Raw genomic sequence first — 23,424 nt, 5'->3', positions numbered from 1 at the left:
CGCATTGAATTTTAATTGCCAAACCTTAGACCTTCTAGCTTTTTCAGATCCTTTTTCATGTTTTCCACTCCCTCTGGGGTGTCCACTGTGTTACAAATCTTAGTATCATCCGCAAATAGGCAAACTTTACCTTCTAACCCTTCGGCAATGTCACTCACAAATATATTGAACAGAATCGGCCCCAGCACCGATCCCTGAGGCACTCCACTACTCACCTTTCCCTCCTCCGAGCGAACTCCATTCACCACCACCCTCTGGCGCCTGTCCGTCAACCAGTTCCTAATCCAGTTCACCACTTTGGGTCCTATCTTCAACCCATCCAGTTTATTTAAGAGCCTCCTGTGGGGAATCGTGTCAAAAGCCTTGCTGAAATCTAAGTAGATTACGTCTATAGCACGTCCACGGTTCAATTCTCCGGTCACCCAATCAAAGAATTCAATGAGATTCGTTTGGCACGATTTCCCTTTGGTAAAACCATGTTGTCTCGGATCTTGCAACTCATTTTCTTCCAGGAAATTCACTATCCTTTCCTTCAGCATCGCTTCCATTACTTTTCCAATAATCGAAGTGAGCCTTACCGGCCTGTAGTTTCCAGCTTCTTCCCTATCACCACTTTTGTGAAGAGGGACCACCTCCGCCGTTCTCCAATCCCTCAGAACCTCTCCCATTTCTAAGGATTTATTAAACAAATCTTTAAGAGGACGCGCCAGAACCTCTCTGAGCTCCCTCAATATCCTGGGGTGGATCCCGTCCGGTCCCATGGTTTTGTCCACCTTTAGTTTTTCTAGTTGTTGATACACACTCTCTTCCGTGAACGGTGCTATATCCACTCCATTCTCAAATGAACTTTTGCCAGTCCATCGTGGTCTTTCTCCCAGATTTTCTTCAGTAAAAACAGAACAAAAGTATCTATTTAGCAAATTTGCCTTTTCTTCATCATTATCTACATAGCGATTTGCAGTATCTTTTAGTCTCACAATTCCCTTTTTAGTCATTCTCCTTTCACTAATATACCTGAAGAAATTTTTGTCACCCCTCCTTACCTCACTAGTTCTTCCGCTTTCGCCAGACGTACCTCTCTCTTGGCTTCTTTCAGTTTCCTCTGGTATTCCTCCCCGTGTTCCTCGACTTGAGTTTTTCTGTATTTCTGGAACGCCAACTCTTTAGTCTTTATTTTCTCAGCCACTTGCTTGGAGAACCATAGCGGTTTCCTTTTTCTCTTGCTTTTATTTACTTTCCAGAATTCCTTTGTGTTTATCTCACACATGTTTGAATTCCATTACCTTTTTCATCTCCACCACCTCCCGCAGGAGGGCATTCCACATATCCACCACCCTGTGAAAAAAATGCTTCCTGATATTACTCCTGAGTCTGCCCCCTTCAACCTCAATTCATGTCCTCTAGTTCTACAGCCTTCCCGTCTCTGAAAAAGGTTTGATTACAGATTAACACCTTTCAAATATTTGAACGTCTGTATCATGTCACTCCTGTTTCTCCTTTCCTCCAAGGTATACATGTTCAGGTCAGCAAGTCTCTCCTCGTACGGTTTGCAACGCAAATGCCATACCATTTTTGTAGCTTTTCTTTGCACCACTTCCAGTCTTTTTACATCTTTAGCAAGATACGGCCTCCAAAACTGAACACAATACTCCAAGTGGGGCCTCACCAACAACTTGGTGATGCCCATCTACAACAACTTGAAGATGGGCATCAACACCTCCTTTCTTCTGCTGGTTATGCCTCTCTCTATGCAGCCTAGCATCCTTCTGGCCAAAGCTGTCGCCTTGTCGCATTGTTTCTTCAGCTTTAGATCCTCAGACACCAACACCCCAGGGTCTCTCTCCCGAGTCGAGCTTACTAATCTCTCCCCTCCTACCCAGTATCTCTCTTTTGGGTTTCTGCACCCCAAGTGCATCACTGTACACTTCTTGGCATTAAATTTTAACTCATATATTCAAAGAAACCACTGTTTAACTATATATAATTAAAAAAAAAATTTTTTTTGCTCTTTCTTGTGATTATTTCTAAGTAAGTGCTCAGTGATCGTGTTTTACACCGGCCATATCAGGCTATTGTAATCAAACTTATTATACATCATTGTACTGCAATCGCTTCCTTCCTTCCATCATTTTACACTTAAAGTAATATATTAAAAAATGATTTCACTTAGCTTGGGATTGTAGATCTAGATTGTGTATGTTCTCAGTTATAACCATATCAATGGTCCGGTGCCAATTCTTTAACCAATCGTGTGACTGTAACTATTTTTGTGACTAATTCTGAACTTGGAGAGCTGAATTTTAATTGCCAGACCCTCGACCATTCTTCTAAGGTTTGGAGATCCCTTCTTATCGTTTCTACTCCCTCCAGGGTATCCACTCTATTGGCTATTTTTGTGTCATTCACAAAAAGGCAAACCTTTCCTTCCTTCAGCAATATCTCACACAAATATATTAAACAGAATATGCCCCAAAACTCACCTAGAAAGCAGAACAGATTAAGCATGCCTGCTTACCCCTAGTCTGTGATAGCTTCCATTGCTGTAGTATACTATGATCTTCCAAACTCTGAGAAGTTCAGGCACACACAACTATCCCAACTAGTGTGGTAATCTGTCTGAATTTTGACCAGACAGTCCAGTTTTTCTCCTAATTGTACTGTCCTTTAGTGTCCTACCACTGAGGACCCTTGGAATCAATCACACAATACTTACCTGCACAAAGAGCAGCAGAAGCCATCAGCTGCAGGGAATAGGAAGGCACAAGGCAGACACAGCTAGGTCAGGCTAGGCACAAACAACAAGTAGCAGTGGAAGATGTTCTGTCTAGCAGCAGGTTGCACTTGTGCTGGTACGGGGTAAGACAAGCTGTTAGGCTCCCCTAATATTCAGGCACAATCAATACATCAGCAGCAATTAGAAATTCCTACACAAGGGATTATTTTCTTTGCTTAGATACAGTCCTATGCAGCTTCATTGCTGGTGAAAATATAAGTCAGTGGTTTCCACAGGGCTTTTTTTGAGGGGGTACTGCATACCGGCACCTTTTCCATTGTCTGCTAAAATTTTGACCCATGGACCCCAAGTTTTAATGAAAGAGCTCAGGCTCTACACACCAGTTCTGCCTTGTCATAGATTTTGTGACTGGTTGCTGGGGATCTGGCTATTGTGGGGTGTATCCCTCAGTGATCGCCTCGCCCCTGAAAAGTGGCCTGGCATTTGAGTACCACCTTTTTTTGCTGGAAAAATGCACTGAGTTTCCATAAAATATTAGTCTCTCAGCCACAGATTAGTCTTCCAGAAGGTAGACTTACATTCTATTGTCTCTGGATTCTATCAAAACCCCATTTATGGATTTAACTGGATAGTAGTATGGTGCATAGGGCTTCTATATTCAGGCCTGAAAATCCTGATGAGGCCTGGGGAAATTATGACCCTGAAAGCATTTCTTTGCCGTAAGAAAGTTCTTCCCTCTCATATGTGAGCCCTTCCTGAATGTCCTCAAGAAGGCTAAATGCTTGCATTTATGAAAGGCTGCATTTATCATAAGCCAATATGATTACATATTTTCACAAACCTTAATCTAATAGTAAACTGAATTCACTTTGATTCTTTTGAAGCAGATGGTTAATGAATGCCTGTGATACAGAGATACTGGACTATGATGCTATACAATTCTGTAGCATAACATCCTGATAATGCCTCAGAAAACGGCCCAAGTTCTAATTTTCACACCCAGAGGACACAGAGGTACGTATACTAGACTTCATGACCCATTTCAGAGAGATTCAACTACCACAGAATGGTAGGCAACGAGAACCAGTACATATCTCAGCTGCTTAGAGAGGGTATTTGGTATCTATATTTTTGCCAACCAGAAATATTGAATATGGGATTTTTCATTTTCTCCTCTGCTGTCACTAAATCCTTTGGCGCATCCAGATACTTCAAGATACTTAAAAGGAGAGTTCTGAATTCTTCTTTGAAATTTAATGCAATCGCTCTTAATTTGGCCATGACTTTAAAATCTGAAAATACAAGCTTCTCAAGAGACCTATTCCTTGCCTGTGGAGGCAAAAATAGGTCAAATGAGTACTCCTCTACGGAGTCAAGCTTCTCTGACTATGCAAAAACTAAACACTGAATCCCAGAAATTGATGATAACATCTGATTGCTACTACCTGAAATTCCTCCCCTAACGGGATTTCTACAGAAGGAAAAACGACCTCAAAGAGCTCATGGATATGGTATATCTACAGAGCTCACCGGATCGAAAAGAGGGTAAAGACTGCTGATAAAGCGAGCAAGTGAATCTGCTGTACACAGACTGAACTTACGGGCACAGGAAAAGCCTACCGGCACTTAAACTAAGATAAGTGTCTTCTTTCGTTTAAGCTCACTTGATGATAGCTGAGCCTGAGACTGAAATTTATTTTGTATGGAGAAACTGGGTGGCTCTAGCATATCGGACAGCTCTCCTGACACCTTAACGCTTGCTCTGAGCTGGCATAGGGTTTTCAGCAAGAGCATCATTTGGCGTGCTATCCGCTAAGCATTGGGGAGAAATATAGAAAAACCTCATCAGCATGCATGTACATGCTCATTGCGCTCAAGAGCTGGCGTGATCATTAGTTCAAGTGATCGCCGGCTCTGAGCATTCTGAGCTAACAAATGCGGGTGCTAGTCCAGGGCTAATGGCCTCTAGAACTCACATTTGCATCTGAGCATAGGGGCCTGATTAAAAGAAAACAAGGATGGTGACTAAATGGTCAGTTATCTACATGTAATGGAGTGCCAAAGTATCTGTATTGTGACCTGTCCTAATTAACACACTCATAAATGGGCTGGAAATAGGAGTGATAAATGAGGTAATCAGATTGATGAATGACAAAAAAATTATTCAAAGGTGCAGTCACACCAAGGAGCTACTATTCTCCATTTTGTTCCCATTCCTTTTTAATTAATCCTTAACACCAGGCTGAAAATTTCAACATACACTCCACAATTTATTACCCCAAACTGAGTTTGTAGAATGAGCATGTCTGTCATAAAAACCCTTCAATAAAGTTAGCAACCTTCAATGTGTAAACACTAAGGGGCCCTTTTACAAAGGAATGTAAGGCTCTACGCATGTCCGCCAATCAGCATTACTGCCCGGCTACCATGTGCCCCGGGTGGTAATTCTGAATTTGGCGTTCGTCGAAAACTCACAGTAGAAAATATTTTCTATTTTCTACCACATGGTGCTTACCCAGCAGTAAACGGACCGTGTGCGCATGCTGCAGGCCCACCACCCGGGTAGCGCATGAGATCTTAGCGCTAAGTCAATAGGTGGTGGTAAGGTCTCATGCCGAAAATGGACACGCAATGGTTTTTCCGCTCCCTTAAAAAAAGCCTTTTTTCCAGGATGCGGCAAAAACTAGCCGGGCGCAAGCCCAAAAGACTCACTCGCACCACCTCGGGCCACTTTTATGCCGCAGCTTAGTAAAAGGGCCCCAGAGTTTTGTGCATTTACAGCAATGCTTTGATTTCTTTGATATATATGAACTTTCTCTCTTTGATGTATTGACCATTGAACTCTAGTCTTCACACATTCTATTCTAGCATGCATACAGTATCAGAAAATATAAGAGCTACTTTTTCATTGGACCATAAGGAAACTGCCCGTGCTGCACTAAAATCATGAAACTTGAACTCAAGTTCCCTTAAAGGACAGTTACTTCAGCTTTCCTGGCCATGGAAGATATATGAGAAACGCAAGTCCACCAGGAAATGTTTTGTATATTGCAAGAATATTAAGACGCAAGAGTAAGGTAAAAATACTTCTTCAAAGGGAGCATTCCAAGGGCCATATTAAGGGAAAGTAAGAACAAACCAAGCTCACCTGCCGCCTGGGGCTTAACGTGTTAACTGCAGGCTCAGATAGCTTCAGTTTCTCTTGTTGCTCAGACAAATACCTCTGATACAGGCTCAGCAGTTCTTGGCACTCTCTATATTGTTGCTGCAGAGGTGCAATAACAAGTTAAGGAAAACAAGAATCATTTAGAAAGCAAAAATAAAATTAGAATCAAACAGCAGCTTCTCATTTCTGAACTCGGCTTTGGAAAGGCAAGTAATTCAAGTCTGAAATCCTAACCCAAAAGATACTAGATCAGATTATCTGAACGCAGTACCAAGAAAGATGGAGATGCAGTGACTTTGTTCTATTCTTAACTTCTTGGTTCCCACATATGCAACCACATTTTTTTCTTCAACTCTAATATAAGGATACACATTGTAGCACATTTCTGGTGAAAATGATTAATTGTGCAACATAGTGATTAGAGAACAGCAGTGTGAAAAGTGTAGACCCTGATTTAATTCCTCTATCATTCGTTATGTGTCTTTTACTAATCTTCATGGTGGTAATCTTATAAAGAGGGGCACTGTCAATATGACGTCTAAGTCTGACTTTGGACGGCCAGCTCAAAATGTTCAGAATCCGAATGGCAAATATAGCCATTTTCAAAACAGCAAAACATCTTTTTTTTCCCGAAAATGGCCACTTGCTAGATGTTTTTGTGCTCTGTGCGTTTATCTTTTTGGTTCATTTTCGAAAAGAAAAAGACGTCCAAGTGAAAAATGCACAAAGTCAAGTCATTGGGATGTAGGAGTAGCCAGCATTCTTAGTAGGCTGGCCACACAGACATCCCAGCAGAGCAGTAGGGCACCCTAGGAGACACTACAGTGGACTTCACCCAAAAGCTCCCAGGTACATATCTCACCATTGCTCCCGTATATTTATTTATTTGTAGCATTTATACCCCGCTCTTTCCCGCTCAATAGCAGGTTCAGTGCGACTTACAAAGCATGGATACAAGGTATTACAGAGATAACACAATGTATGGTTACATAGTATATATATGATTCATGTGGTGCAGTGCTTAGAGCACTTGACCTGGGAATCAGAAGGTGGTTGGTTCAAATCAGGAGTGGAGGAGTGGCCTAGTGGTTAGGGTGGAGGACTTTGGTCCTGGGGAACTGAGGAACTGAATTCGATTCCCGGCACAGGCAGCTCCTTATGACTCTAGGCAAGTCACTTAACCCTCCATTGCCCCATGTAAGCCGCATTGAGTCTGCCATGAGTGGGAAAGCGCAGGGTACAAATGTAATAAAATTAAAAATTGATACTATTGGAGATTCTACATGGAATGTTGCTATTCCACTAGCAACATTCCATGTAGAAGCCTGCGCGGCCACACTGGTGATCTGCAAGGGCTGACTTCAAATAGTAGCAACAGTGGAGGAGTGGACTTTGGTCCTGGGGAACTGAGTTCGATTCCCACTTCAGGCACAGGCAGCTCCTTGTGACTCTGGGCAAGTCACTTAACCCTCCATTGCCCCATGTAAGCCGCATTGAGCCTGCCATAAGTGGGAAAGCGCAGGGTACAAATGTAACAAAAATAAAATAGATACTATTGGAGATTCCACATGGAATGTTGCTACTATTGGAGATTCTACATGGAATGTTGCTATTCCACTAGCAACATTCCATGTAGAAGGCTGCACAGGCTTCTGTCTCTGTGAGTCTGACGTCCTGCACGTATGTGCAGGACGTCAGACTCACAGAAGCAGAAGCCTGCGCGGCCACATTGGTGTGACTCTGGGCAAGTCACTTAACCCTCCATTGCCCCATGTAAGCCGCATTGAGCCTGCCATGAGTGGGAAAGCGAAGGCTGCGCAGGCTTCTGTTTCTGTGAGTATGACGTCCTGCGCGGCCACATTGCTGATCTGCAAGGGCCGACTTCTACATGGAATGTTGCTAGTGGAATAGCAACATTTCATGTAGAATCTCAAATAGTAGCAACAGTGGAGGAGTGGCCTAGTGGTCAGGGTGGTGGACTTTGGTCCTGAGGAACTGAGTTCGATTCCCACTTCAGGCACAGGCAGCTCCTTGTGACTCTGGGCAAGTCACTTAACCCTCCATTGCCCCATGTAAGCCGCATTGAGCCTGCCATGAGTGGGAGAGTGCGGGGTACAAATGTAACAAAAAAAAAAAAATATGGTTACAAAATATGTAACACAGTGTATGGATACAAAGTACGATAGAGATAACAAGTTGTGTAGAGAATGATAGGATGAAGAAATGGGGGAAGGATAGAGGGTATGGTTAATGTTAGTGGTGTGGGTAGACCCAGCGGCATCACAAGTACCTTCCGGAGGGAAGGGAAACTTGAAAGCACACTGAATAAGCACTGTAAGGGGCAAAGCATTATAACTGGAAAGTACAAAATGGTTATGTAAATTGGCCTCATTGTCTAACTGCACAATATTTTATGTTTACATTTCTATGTATTCAATATGGTGCCCACTTTGTTGTGATAGATTATCAGTAATATAAGGTCCGTGAGAAATACACAACTCAAGTTAATTATTACTGAATAAACCCAGAATCAGTTGCAAATCACCATCACACTGTTTCTATGTAAACATAATCTCAATAGGCCTGGAGAAAATGGGAGCTTCCATAGGCTGGATTTCCTCTAAGGACCGTTTTAAAAAAAATGCTGTATTAAATGAGCATTGAAGGCTCCACATCTATAGAAGAGATCTGTGAGGTTTCAAAACCCTGTGTACTACAATATCATTTTGCTGTTTCTATGTTAGGGGAGGAAAAAAAGCATAGAACTGGTCCTAGGAGTGATTCCTGTGGAATCCCACTTGTTAGTCTTCTCCCCTCATACTCCATTTACCATCACTCTATGATGAGGGTCACCTGAGCAGTTTCTAACCCAGCTCATCAGTTTTCAAGCTGTCCAGATTAATTGAGTCTCTTCCCATTACCAAGGAGCCTGTAATTCTCAGCCCCCACCCTCACTCATATTCAGCAATGACTCTTCTCCAGTCCTTTGAAACTACACCTAGTTCTAGGAAACAATTGACAGTAACACTGCTAACATATTCTTAAGCTCTCTTAATATTCTACAATAGTATAACCTCTCTACAGTATCCACTTTCAGTTACGCTAGTTCCCTCTAAATAATCTTCTATAGATCAGTTTCTCTCCCTTTTGTTTACACTCCTGTTAGTCATTCACAGACCATCATCATCCCCTTCATCTGTGAAGAGCATCCAAAAGTAATTATTGTGCTTGTCTGCATTTTTGTTTTCTAGTATTGTTGCTCCACATTGTACCATCTTAATTTCTCCTCTCTTTGCACCTTTGTTCTCCTGCCTTGGCCATTTTTCCATATCTTTTCTAGATAAATACTTGCCCCTGTTCTAATTCTCTGCTTCCTTCTAAAATGCTAATTTTTTGGCTTTCACCTTCTAAACTATTCCTTAAATTGGAACTCTAAGCCTATATCCAACGCAATATTCATATTACTTAGAATTCTTATAACATGCAGTCACTGATACAGATGGATAAAAAAAATGTTTGGTTGGCTACTGAGTCTACTTCATAATGCATAAGCACAAGTATTTCATGTGACATTACGAAGTGTACACTAAAATAAAATTTAAAAAATAAAAAAGTTATGCTGGCATTTATATAACCCAGCTCACATCTTTCCATTTAAATTACCAAACCTCTCATGCTTTAACTCAGTGAATCCTCTGCGCCACAGTACAACTGAATTACACCATAATGTTCAAGTCGTCTGCAGTATGATATATAGAGGGGCATTTTTGATAAAATATCTAAGTCCGACTTTGGACATTTTGCAAAAAACGTCCAAAATCTGAATAGGAAAGAAAAACATTTATCTTTTTTTTGAAAATACTGTTTTGAACAAGGTTTTGTGATTTAGACGCTTTTGTGTTTTGGTCCATTTTTGAAAACAAAACGTCCAAGTGCAAAACGCACAAAATCAAGCCATTAGGATGTAAGAGGAGCATTTTTAGTAGACTAGTCCATCAGACATCCCAGCAAAGCAATAGGACACCCTAGAGGGCACTGCAGTGGACTTCATAAAATGCTCCCAGGTACACATTTCACCATTGCTCCCTTACCTTGTCTGCTGAGCCCCACAAAACCCACTACCCCCAACTATACACCACTACCATAGCCCTTACGGGTGAAAGGGGCACCCATATGTGGGTACAGTGGGTTTCTGGTGAGTTCTGGAGGGCTCACAATTTCCTCCACAAGTGTAACAGGTAGGGGGAGGTAAGAACTTGGGTCCACCTATCTGCACTGCACTGCAGCACCACTACACTACTCCAGGGACTTGCATGCTATTCCAATGGACCTGAGTATAACATATGAGGTTGGCAAGTAATGTTTTTAATCACATTTTTGAGGGGTGGGAGGGGTTAGTAACCACTGGGGGAGTAAGGGGAGGTCATCCCTTATTCCCTCCAGTGGTCATCTGGTTATTTAGGGCACCTTTTTGTGCCTTATTCGTTATAAAAACATGTCTAGCTGAAAATGTCTTAGTTTTAGTCCTGGACAGTTTTGTTTTGTTCAATTACGGCTGAAAAACGTCCAAATGTTAGGTATGCCCAGATCCCGCCCTTAACATGCCCCTTTGCGATTTGAACGCACTTCTGAGAAAAACGTCCAAATGCAGATTTATGCCACTTTTTGGACATAGTAACATAGTAGATGACGGCAGAAAAAGACCTGCATGGTCCAACCAGTCTGTCCAACAAGATAAACTCATATGTGTATACCTTACCTTGATTTGTACCTGCCTTTTTCAGGGCACAGACCGTACAAGTCTGCCCAGCAGTATTTCCCACCTTCCAACCACCAGTCCCGCCTCCCATCTCCGGCTCTGGCACAGACCGTATAAGTCTGCCCTCCACTATCCTCGCCTCCCAACCACCAACCTCTCTTCCCCCACCTGCTCCGCCACCCAATTTCGGCTAAGCTTCTGAGGATCCATTCCTACTGCACAGGATTCCTTTATGCAAATCCCACGCATGTTTGAATTCCGTTACCGTTATCATCTCCACCACCTCCCTCGGGAGGGCATTCCAAGCATCCACCACCCTCTCCGTGAAAAAATACTTCCTGACATCTTTTTTGAGTCTGCCCCCCTTCAATGAGCTCCATAGTCAATAGAAGAGCATGTACAAGCCAAAGCTATCAAACATATAAATGGCAAGAGGCGTACTCACTCGCAAATGTGCAGTAGATACCCTCTCTGTCCCGTCCCCGCGTCAATACGTTATGACGGGGGTGGGACAGAGAGGGAACCTGCGCACCTGTGAGTGAGGGAACCGCCGTTGCCACCGCTCCCCCCCCCAGGGTTGTCGCTACCGCTCCCCCCTACCCACCCAGAGTCGCCGCCGCCACCCACCCTCCACCCAGCCCGGGTACCTGGCTTCACTATTCAAACCGCCGGAACGCAGCACACAGCTCATCTGAGGTGCCGTTGGCCTTCCTTACCTGCCTGTGTCCCGCCCTTGCCGACGTTACGTCACACGAGGGCGGAACACAAGCAGAGAAGAAGGAAGGCCGACGGCAGCTCAGATGAGCTGTGTGCTGCGTTCAGACGGTTTGAATAGTGAAGCCAGGTACCCGGCCCGGGTGGCGGAGGGGCCCCCGGGGGGGGGGCTTTCAACCCCCCCCCCCTTCCTTTACTAGCCCGTTTTAACGGGCTCAACGGCTAGTATTATAAGAATACATAAAAAGAAGATTCCTACTCCCAACAACCCCAAGTAGGAGAAATAAAAGCACACAAAGCATCACTAGAATGATAAGAGAATAATGTGTGTGGTGGAAAGATGAAAGATGACAGATTGCTCTATTTATTCATTTAATTTTCAATAGCAGTGAAAGGCAGTTGCTTGTAGCTTGCTATAACAACATTAATGTGAACACACAAGATAGTTTTCCAATGTCATTTTCATTAGAATGTTTATTCTAGTAATGAGAAAGCTGTATTCAGAGCAGAGATGACTTAACAGGAGCAGATATATTTAACAAGTATGTTCCAAAACGGAATACTAAAAGGGAAATGTGTGTAAATACAGTACAGAAAACACCTTTCAACCAATATCAATTTATCAAAGAGATATGGAGTTAGCTCTCTTCACTTTCAACTTCAAACGTTCTAAAATTCGGAGTCTACATTTTTTTTTAAATCACTAAAACAGAAGGACATGTCCCAAAACACTAAGATAAACAAGTTTCAGAATCTGAACTGACTCAGAATCTCTGATGGACTGAACTTAAGTAGAAGCCTAAGTAAAAACAAGGCAGTTTTTCCAAAGTTTGACAGCAGAACTCTGATACTCCCGGCTTCTAGGAGTGACAATGGTGGCAGAAATGGAATACGCTCATGTGTGTCATGTGTTACGATATATATGGGTTATCAGTAACATATTCAAGCTTTATTCCCATTAGAATTTAATCTTTGAGTCTGTTAATCAAGTGGGGAACAAATTGGGGTGATTTGCTGATGACCTCCAGTGAAGGACTGATGTGGGTGATATGAACAGGCGCTTTACTGCAATATCAGAATAGTTACAGAGAAAAACGCTGAAATTGAACATAAATAAGTCAGTGATCCTAAGGGTTAGCAACCACTTTAGTATTTAGTCTGCCATGCCAACTGTTAAGGGTACTCCCTTGCAGGGCAAGGATCAAAAATTTGGGTTTCTTGTTGGATGGCAGTTTGTTTATGATAGGAAGATACTGTGCAGAAGCAATGAAGGGGTAGTTTGCCAATTTACAACTGCTTTGATAGGTGAGACTTTGTTAGATTAATGGGATCTAGCAACTTTTATTCAAGTTTTTGTGATGGGCAGGCTAGACTACTGTAATAATTTATATTGTGGCCCTTACAGTCATCCCAGCAGTTGTTGCTGCAGGTACTGGGCAGGATTAGGTTTCAAGGTACAATGCACAATAAGCATTCTGTCGCAGTTTAGGATCACTACATATGAAATGTATTGCCACTAGAGCTGAGGGAACAAGGACGTTTTTTTCCACGTTTGTATAAAAGTGAAGGAGTTGCTTTTTGTTATAGTAGGCTGGGGGACACTGCCAATGAGATTGTGGAACGGTATCTCCGATTATGGAAGACAATACTAGGGGTTGGAGTCAGGACTGGAATGTGTGGGAAGACGGGGTTGGGGTTATCATTAGTGTAACTGATTTATTATATATTAATATTGTAACATGCTTTTGACTGTTTTGGTGAAGTTTATGATTTATATGTGCTAAATAAAAAAATGAATTGGTATTAAGAAGGGAAAGGGAAGGAAATGGAGGGAAAAGATACTTAAAAGGTTTTTTTTTTTAAAGCCAAGGTTGTATCATCTTAGTTTGGCATTTTTTTTTTAATAAACCAAAAACAGTATCTCTTCATACTTTATAACCCAGTTCTACAAGCAGTTTCACTATGGTAGACTTCCTAGCTACTATTCAGCTCTTAAATACTGTGCCCTGCTATTTACTGAAAATGAAAAAAAATAAAATGACAACAGGGTAAAACATGAAGGACCTGTTAAACTGCTAAATGATACATATTTTATGGAAAGACACCACCGTCCATTCCCATTTTGGTTGAAGACAAATTAATTTTACATGCTTTCAAAATGTGGTATAGCTCATGACTTGATTACAATTTGAAATTCAGACTTCTCATATGGAGAAATTTATTTATTTAGGTCATTTATACCCCACCTTTTGCCGCATTTTAGCAGCCCCAAAGCGGCTTACAATGAACTAATGAAATAATTACAATGAGAATTGAGAGGGTAGAAGGAACAGAGAGAGGAAGGAAGGAAGGGAATATAAATAAGTAGGCAGGAAAATGAAAGCAAAAAAGAGGAGGAAGGAAGGAAAAGGCCAAAATCAGGTCTTGACTCACTGAGACTCATCAAGGCAGGCGAACAGGACAGCAAAGCCGAGAAGGTAGTGACAGATGCCTGAGACAAGCAGTGCGGGTGACGACCGCAGCCTGCGGGAGACATTGGAAAGGCTGGTGAAGAATCAGGACACAAAGACGCCAGGGAAGTGCTGATTGAGCGGTATCAAACATCCACCTTGCAGACTGGCATCATGTTGAACCGGCAGTGCCGAAGATGAAGATGGAGAGCACCGGGCCGCGATCTCCGCCAGCCGGGCCTGCAACTCTGGTATGCTCCAGCACATGTAGCCAAGAGCACGATATGCTTACAGATCCTGGTTATTTTCTCCCAAACAAAAGTCTACAGCCAGACCTTCGGCACGTGTGCTCCCGTTCTCCAACTACGCTCCTAAAATAGGACAAGTTGTACATAAATATTGGCATGTGCTGTCGGTGCATCCGGTATTCAACAAGCACCCCAAGGTTGCGTACCGTAGAAAGTCAAATTTGGGTGAATTATTAAAGAGATCTGCTTTTGACAGGTTGGATGGCCGGCACTACCCCTGTGGGAGCTGTGTCTATTGCAAGCAAACAGTTGCGTCAAACTGGGTTGACATCCCGGGATCTAACAAGCGATTTTACTTGCAGGCCAATACAACGTGCAATAGTGAGAGAGTGGTTTATTGCATAATGTGCCCATGTTCGCTCTATTACATTGGGCACACCAAAAGAAAAATAGGCTAGCTGAACATATTAGTAACTTGAGAATCCAAAAAAAAGAAGCACCGCTGGTCACTCATTGGATCAGCCAGAGGCATGCTATAGAAGACTTAAAATGTGTGGTGTTGGTACAGGTAGCTCCTCCCATGAGGGGAGGAGATGTAAGTGTCAATTATTTGCTATAGAACAGCGCTATATCTTTGAGTGGAATAAGGTGGCCTCTATGGGCCTTAACCTTGAAGTAGAATGGCTATGAAGTCACGCTATCTCCTTAAAGGGTGGGGCCTATTGAGCTATTTCAATCCTGTCTAATAAGGTTCCGGTATTACGCACGGGAACGGCGCTCCATATACCAGTCCTGGATAGCAGTCTCAATGCTAAGCAGCCAATAATTTATTCAGTGGATGTTAAAATTATATATAAGTTAGGTGTTACATAGTATAATGTGCTTAGGTTTGTATGTGGTCCATGCATTAACCGTAGGGCTTACCTAATAATTTTCTTTCCATTACTGCTTCCCACTATTCCAGGACTTGTGGGAATACTCATGTCCATCAACCAGCAGGTGGAGATAAAGAACATCGAACAGAGCTGTGCCTTATATTCCTAGTCGGGCAGCCCAGTTCCTCAGTATTATTGTAGACAAGCAGTAGGAAAACACGAACGACCACCTAAACTTTCGAAAAAACCTAAAAACTCACCTTTTCAAAAAGGCATACCCCACTGATCCAACATAAACGCCCAATCACTGCAACACAACATAACTAAAACACGATATGGATATAACACAAAACGTCTGTTGCATGATCCCCTAGTGTGGTTGAACCACATTAGCTTTATTTAACTATTTAACTACAACACCATCTTGTATTTGTTTATACCGGAGTCTGTAATCGCTTCTCCGGAACAATGTAAGCCACATTGAGCCTACAAATAGGTGGGAAAATGTGGGATACAAATGTAACAAATAAATAAATACAATAACTCTAACCAACATAGAAACAGTACAAAGTCAATTTACGAGCCCACCCTCAGGGAGCCCCGCAGAGAAGCTAGAGAGCCCCAAGCAGCTGCCATGTCACTCAACAAGCGTCCAAAGGCCCAAACATATTTCCTCTTCTAGTCATCAAGACCTGAGAATTATGGGTGCGCTCTTGGAATAGTGGGAATCACTAATGGAAAGGAAATGATCAGGTAAGCTCTAGTTTCTCCATTTCATGACTTCCAACTATTCCAGGGTTTTGTGGGATATTCTAAAGCAATAGTGGGACCACTATTCCAGGACTTGTGGGACATTCAAAAGCAATCTCTAAGAAGAATGGGACCCCAGCCCTGCTGCCCGCAGAACAGAAGAACCAAAAGCGGCCTCGGAATGTGCCATAGTGTCCATCCTGTAGTGTTTAGCAAACGTATGCAGCATCGACCACGTCGCTGCCCTGCATATATGTCCATTGGGGAAATCAGAGTAGATTCCATCCAGGAAGTTGCAGTACACCTTGTGGAATGAGTCCGCAACACTGGAGGGGGCTACTTCTCTGCCAGAATGTAAACCGAGGCAAATATTTCCTTGCGCCATCTTGAAATCGTGGGCTTAAATGCCATCAGTCCCAATTTCTGTTTGCCAAAAAGGACAAACAGCCGATCCGACCTGCAGAAGTCATTAGTGACCTCCAGATATCAGAGGAGGACCCAGCGATCAACAAGAAGTACTGATCCTCCACTTCGTCCCTGCGGAACGAGGGCAGTTTCATCGACTGGCTAACATGGAACCACTCTCAATGCTAAAGACGCATTCTGGAGACGACCTCTGAAGACCAGGGCCATGACCTGTACTTTCAAGGAGCCCAACACCAATCCCTTGTGTGCACCTGACTGGAGAAACGCCAAGGTTTGAGGAAACGAGGAAGAGAACAGAGTGAAACCCCTCAAACGTTAGCCACACCCAGACGTACACTGTGGAGGTAGAGCATTTCTTGGCCTGTAGCAAGACAGCAATAATGGGATCCAAGTAATCTTTCTATCTCAACCGAGCCTTTTCAATGGTCAAGCCGTAAGACCAAAGGGGGAGGGCTCCTCCATGAGCACTGGGCCCTGATGAAGCAGGCCTAGAGACTGAGGAAGACGGAACAGATCCCTGTCCAGGAGTTGCACCAGGTCTGTGTACCACAGCCATAGACCTCTGTCCACCCACTCCTGAAGAAGAGCATTAAGGCCTAGTCAGTCTGTCTGGCTCCCTCCGATGGCTGAAAAAAGCAGCATTTTGACATTCAATCGCATCACCCTGAGATCCAACAGTGGAGACCCCCCCCCCCCCCAAAACACTGCACAATCTGATGAAAAGCCTCACTGAACATCTCCCATTCTCTAGGGTCAAGCAAAGTCCTACTGAGGAAGTCAGCCTCTACAATGAGTGAACACACAATGTAAGCTGCTGACAAGAAGAGAAGATTCCTCTCCACTCAGTCCATCAGAAAATTGGTCTCCATTGCCAGCTGTTTGCTGCGGGTCCCCCCTTGTTTGCAGATGTATGCCACCACTGTCGCATTGTTGGAGAACACCTGGACTGGGGTTCTTCCTAGCAAAGGAGTAAAGAATGCAAGTAATTAATCGGCAACTTCGTTTCCTCCATGGTCCACTTGCCCTTGACTAGATGAATCCTGTAATAGGCCCCCCAGCCGGACAAGCTGGCATCTGTAGTCATTACCTCCCACTGAGTGATGGGGAACAGGACTCCTTTGGAGAGTCCCCCGCCCCAACCACCAACTTATATTCTGCCTGGCTACTCACGTCCAAGGAAGCCGAATGTTGTAATTCTGCAACACCAGAGGTCAGCGGCTGAGTAAGGACTCCTGCAACAGATGCATATATGCCCATGCCCAGGGAACCGCTTCCATAGCCACCATCATGGACCCAGAACTTAGACATAGACCCATGGCCAGGACTGGCGCACAAGGAGATGAATCTGCTGCAAAAGTTTGATGTGTCTGCAATTCATGAGAAAGACCATCTCCATCCCAATGTCAAACAGCACCCCGAGGTACCCTAACTTCTTCAATGGAATCAAACAGCTTTTCTTGAAGTTGATCACCTAACTCAATGACTGCAGGAGCTGGACCATCTGAGAGTTTGCCTCTACACTGTCATGATAGGATGATGCACGAATCAGCCAGTTGTCCAGGTAAAGGTGCAACCTGATTCCCCAGTGCAACAGAAAGGCTACCACTACAAACATGACCTTGGAAAACATCCTCAGAACTGTGGCAAAACTGAATGGAATAGCCATAAACTGAAAGAGATGGCCCAAAACCACAAAGAAAGGACCGCGAGGGCCTCCAATATCATGGAGCTCAATTCCTCCTCATGAAACAATCGTAGGAACCTGTGATCGCCCCCTACTCCAAAGACTCCCTCAGTGCCATATTCTTTAGCAATAGATGCTTGACTTTGTTTGTTTTCTAATTTTTTAAAGAACTTCTATTCGTTCAGCCAGTGTTAAAGTCTTACAGTTCCGTATCGATGACGACCCCGGTGTACACTCTAACAACATTCTTTCACTTATTCTGCTTGTGGCAGTTAAAGAGGCGGTAAATTTGAAATCTCGTTTGTTGTCACGCGTCAATCGGCTTCCATATTCTGTGTGCGCGCTTATGAAGAGTCTTTCCTGCAGAGGAGCGGTCTTAAAGCATGCATATAAGCGAATCTTGCACTTATCAGTGGTGCACTAAACCGAAGTTTGTCCCCATAGAAACTGATGGTGCCAAAAACGGGACTAAAGTACGGCATGCAGTTAAACAGAGCATGCGCTTATCCAACGTGCACTTAAATGGAGTGCACTGTATTAGCAACGTCATTTACAGACCCAACTAATTTTTCATCTCAGATTTTCATTGGACCTCAATACCTTGGTCAGATCACAGTAGCCTCTTTTTTAAATTGCACTGGAAGGAAATTGTCATTCCATTCCTTTAAAACTAGAGGTAAAATTGACCTTTTAAAATTCTGGTTCAATGAGTCATTCAGTACATTACTTACCTCAAACCCTTCCCTGAATTTCATTCAGCAATGGAACAATACTTGTTAAGCAGTCCTTGATGGTATTGCACCCGTGTCTGTCAAATCTCATCCAAAAAGATTATCTCCTTGGTTCAATGAAACGTAAATGCAGGAGACAAGAGAGAATTTGGGCTAAGGGCAAATCCACTAAATAGATCACTTGGAAAAAAAATTTGAAGATCTACAGGGGTATGATCTTCAAAGCAAAAACCTCCTACTATTCCAAATTCATTGGTGATACAATAGTAAACCAGACAAAACTTTATTCATTAGTTAATACTTATACTTAAATTGTCACATTTATCTATATGTAATGCATTTGGTTTTGTTGTTGTATGTTATATTGGTTTAAATTTTCTTGAAAACTCAATAAAAATGATTTAAAAAAAAAAAAAAGTTTATTGGATACTCAACTAATAACCATTTCAAACGATCTCGCACCTACTGCCACCCACTTGAATACTTATTTTAAACAGAAAATAAATACAATAGAATTTAACAATACCCCTTCATCTATAGACTATTTCCTCTATTTACATGATCCTTTACTACCTCATTCTCAAGCAGATAGAATCTGGTCCGTTTTTCATCCAATCACTACTGATCAGGTCAATCAGGAAAACAGAGCATTTAGCACCGGGTGTTGATAGTACCAGGATATGACATTCTTTTCACTCAACCATGGAATAGAAAACAGCAAATTGCTTTATCTCATAGTTCTTACCAATGTGAGTGCACTCAGGTTAGAGTCTCTCCGTAGAAGACAAAATAAATAGTAGCCACCAGCATTATCACAGTCCTGTTGTCTGAAGGTAACACACAGAATATCTGTTACCAGAACACAGAGACTGCATTTTTATTTATTTTTACAGATTTCCAGATTTAATATCCATCTCTTTCTCATCCTACTGACATGACAATTGTGTGAAGTTGAAAGATACTTCAAACAAAGCATCAGCATGGTATGTTGCACACAGTGTTTTCAGTGAAAGGCCCAATCTACTTTGAACTTATCGGACCATGATAAAAACGGCATTTTCCTTAACATCAGAAGCTCGAGAAGCTCCTAAGCACGAGTGTGATCACCATGGAAACTATATGCAAAGTTGAATGAGGTAATGTTTAGTGTATTCTCTATTAATGCCATATCTTAGTCAAGCACTGAAGTCCCAGCTGCACTGTGTAAATAAACTGTTAAAGTAACCTGAATCTTCAGTGTACCATGAAAGAGAGAGCCAAGTCTGTCTCTGCCTCCAATTTTCGAAAAATGATCAGGCTAATTATATTTTTGAACATTTTCATACAATGTTAGAGTGCAAAAGTGAAACAAATAAAAGGAACATTGCATAATTTAGCTGTCATTTTCTAGAACTGCTCATAATTGTAACCATAAAATGATAATATTCTACCATATGTGCAACTACAAAATGAAATCTAATATTGGGCATTGTTTACAAAAGAAAACTTAATCTCTTGTTCCCTCTAGTGGTACTTCTAAGTGATACAGAAAATACAAATAATGAAATACTGTAAAATCAGTACACCTATAACATTGGTCACAAGAAAGTACCCTTCTTCCCCTGATAGTACTTGGCTTTTTAATCAGTCCTACAATAGCCTATGAGTTGTTGGGGGGTTTTTTTGTTTGTTTGTTTTTAACTGCTGAAGGTTTGACTCTGTTTTACTTTGTCCATTGCAACTTTCTTTCCTTTCTTTTGTGCCCTGCTATGTTTACCTTTCCTTATCCCTAGTACTCTTATTTTCCCTTATGTTTTGCTGTACTTGGTTGGTTTGGATGTGTTTGCTTTCTTGCCAAAAATTGGAATTATTTTCTTATGCTTTTAATATTTGCTTTTAATTGTAAACTTCTTAGATCTACCTGTTAGTTTAAGGCAGTATATCAATTCTCTCTTAATAAATAAATAAATAAATATAGGGCTTGAAGCGCCATCACCAAAAACACAACTTTCCAGATCAAATACTTCTGATGACAGGAATCAAGTGGCTCAAAAGGAGCTTTCATCACTGGAGTGAGGACAACATTGAGATCCCATGATACAGTTGTAGGTTTGGCAGGGGGCTTTGTTAATAGTAGACCTCTCATGAAGTGAACATTCCTTACAGAGATAGGGTTTACCTCCCACATGTTGATAAGCACTGATTACACTTAGAAAAACCCTTACAGAGTTGGATTTCAAACCAGACTCAAAAAGGTGCAGGGGATATTCAAGTTGTTTTTGTGTAGGACAGATGAGATCCAAGGCCTTATCCTCACACTAGACAGCAAACCTCCTGCACATGAGTATCATCTCTTAGAGGAGTCTTTCCTGGAAACATCGACATGCCAGAGACTCATTCCAGAAAATCTAAGGATTCAAATTCTACACTTTCAACATCCAAGCCATGAGAGCCACGAATTGGAGGTTGGGATGCAAAAGAGATGCATCATTCTGTAAGGGTCTGAAAATAATCCAATCTCCACAGATCTCCAGAGGACAACTACTGAAGAGGAGGAAACCAGATCTGCATGAGTTTCAACAAAGTCTTCTCTATGAGAGATATTGGAGGATATGCATACAGAAGTCCCTATCCCCTAATGTAGGAAAAAGGCATCTGACACTAGTCTTCTGTGTGATCTGAGCTTGGAACAGAACTGGAGAACTTTGTTGAGATGAGTGGCAAAAAAGATCTACCGAGGGGGTATCCCACACTCAGAAGATATTGCAGGCTACGCCCACGTTGAGAGACTATGCCCATGTCGAGCGACCACTCATGCAGTTGCAAAACCCTACTCAGTCGAGCCATGGATTGGAGGTTGAGATACAAAAGAATTTCACATTCTGCATGATGAGGGTCTGAAAATATTCCAAACTCCACAGATCTTCAGAGGACAACTACAGAAGAGGAGGAAACCAGATCTGCTTGAGTTTCAACAAAGTCTTCTCTATGAGAGATATTGGAGGATATGCATACAGAAGTCCCTTCCTCCAATGTAGGAAAAAGGCATCTGACACTAGCATTCTGTGTGATCTGAGCTTGGAAAAAAAACTGGGGGTTTTTGCTGTTGAGATGAGTGGCAAAAAGATCCACCGACAGGGTGTCCCACAATCAGAAGATATTTCGGGCTACACTCATGTCAAGAGACCACACCCATGTCGAGAAACCATTTGTGCGGTTGCAAAACCCTACTCAATCTGTAAGTCAAGCAGTTGTCCTTTCCTGGTAGGTATGTGACTCGAAGTACCATTCCTGACCCAAAGTGGTAGGAACCTGTACCCCCTCCCCCCCACTTGCTTACATAGAACATTGCAACCTGGTTGTCGGTTTGAATGAGAATAATTTGGTTCTGTAGCCAATCTCTGAAAGCCTTTAGAGCATTCCAAATGACCCTCAGCTTGAAGAAGTTAATATGGAGATCTGTTTCCTGAGTAGACCAAGTTCCCTGGGTGTGAAGCCCATTTATACAAGCGCTCCATCTTAGGTTGGATGCATTCGTTATCAACAACTTCTGAAGTAGTGGAATTTGTATTCCGTCATATACCTTACAGTTCAATGTGGATCACACATTAAAGAAGACTGGACATTTCCATGAATAACAAAATATAACCTAACAGATACAAGATATCCCTAAACTACATATTCTATCCAGCATAAATTTAACACAACTTTTTTAAATAAGTTTTGATCTGTTTATGGAACAAATTATAGGAAATCTGGACATCAAGAGATCTTTAATAGCCTTGTCCAAAAGAACCACTTGATACAAAAAGAGAGTGTCTATTAATCTGGTTCTTCTCAAATGGAACCATGCCATGGGAGCGACATACACTGTTGAGGCCATGTAGCCCATCAATCTCAACATTTGCTAAGCTGTGACCTACTTGCTGCCTTTTCCTGCCCCAGTCTGTTACAAAATTGAATGGTCCATTTTACCTTTATTACATTCTTTATACATTTTTTTGAACTTAAAAAGAGATACACAATTCAAGGCCATTAGACTAAAGTAAACAGAATATGTTTCTTTCTACCCTTCTTAGATATTAGTGTGTCCCCCTGTGCTTTAATTACCTTAGTAACTTTCCTAGGTCCTGATTTACTCTCTTATTCCCTAAAGCACCTGCATCTGTACTGGCCAGTTTTCATGAATAGGGCCTTCAGATTACACCAGATTGTACATGCCCAGGCTCAAAGTTAGAAAAAAGTAAAAGGATATCCCACTACTATATATGAAAGCTGAGTTAACTGTTTAGGATGCATAAGGTCCACTCAATGTTATCAGACTCTCAACAATGAGGCAAAGAGTGCTTTCGTACGTTAGCCTTCTACTCGAACTTCTCACCAGATGAGCTGCATAATGCTCCTTTATATTTTAATTCTCACAAGCTTTTAAAAACCTGGTTATTTATTAATATTCTGTATTTTGGGGGGATTTTGTACTTCTGGAAACTGTATCTTACATGATGTCATATTGTATTTCTTAATAGCTGACCGTTTTTCTATAAACTGCTTTAACACCTTGGTACAAAACGGTTTATACAATTAATAAATCCAATCCAATACAGTCCCCCAACCTATCAACTGTGAACATTTTCATCTCTCCCCTACTAATCAGTCATCCAGATATCCTCATAATTCCTTTCAAACAGGCAGACAATCATATTCCAGGGCAGGTAGAGAAGATTGCTCCATAACACCAACCTCTCAGACTCACCATGATCAAGCCAAAGATTATACTGTAGCTACAACCTTTTATGTTAAATAAGTTCATTTTTTAATTGCATTCAGATTGCTAGTCTCAAACTGAACCCTAAATTGTGATGGGTTTTATGATTTAAATTCTTCCCCACTGCTAATTTAATCTGGAGC

The 23,424-nt window shown here is 42.1% G+C and overlaps 1 protein-coding gene across 1 annotated transcript in view; it reads right to left on the bottom strand.

Moving 5' to 3' along the window:
• LOC115462840 (protein hinderin-like) overlaps positions 1–23,424 on the bottom strand; it is a 394,127-nt gene that overhangs the window by 233,741 nt on the left and 136,962 nt on the right. The window contains exon 5 of the mRNA XM_030192876.1: positions 5,883–6,007. Coding sequence (XP_030048736.1) covers positions 5,883–6,007 — 125 coding nt within the window. The remainder of the gene's footprint in view (positions 1–5,882; positions 6,008–23,424) is intronic.

This window comes from Microcaecilia unicolor, chromosome 2, assembly GCF_901765095.1.
Source record: "Microcaecilia unicolor chromosome 2, aMicUni1.1, whole genome shotgun sequence".
Taxonomy (NCBI): Eukaryota; Metazoa; Chordata; class Amphibia; order Gymnophiona; family Siphonopidae; genus Microcaecilia; species Microcaecilia unicolor.
This window is presented reverse-complemented; position numbering and strand designations above follow the sequence as displayed.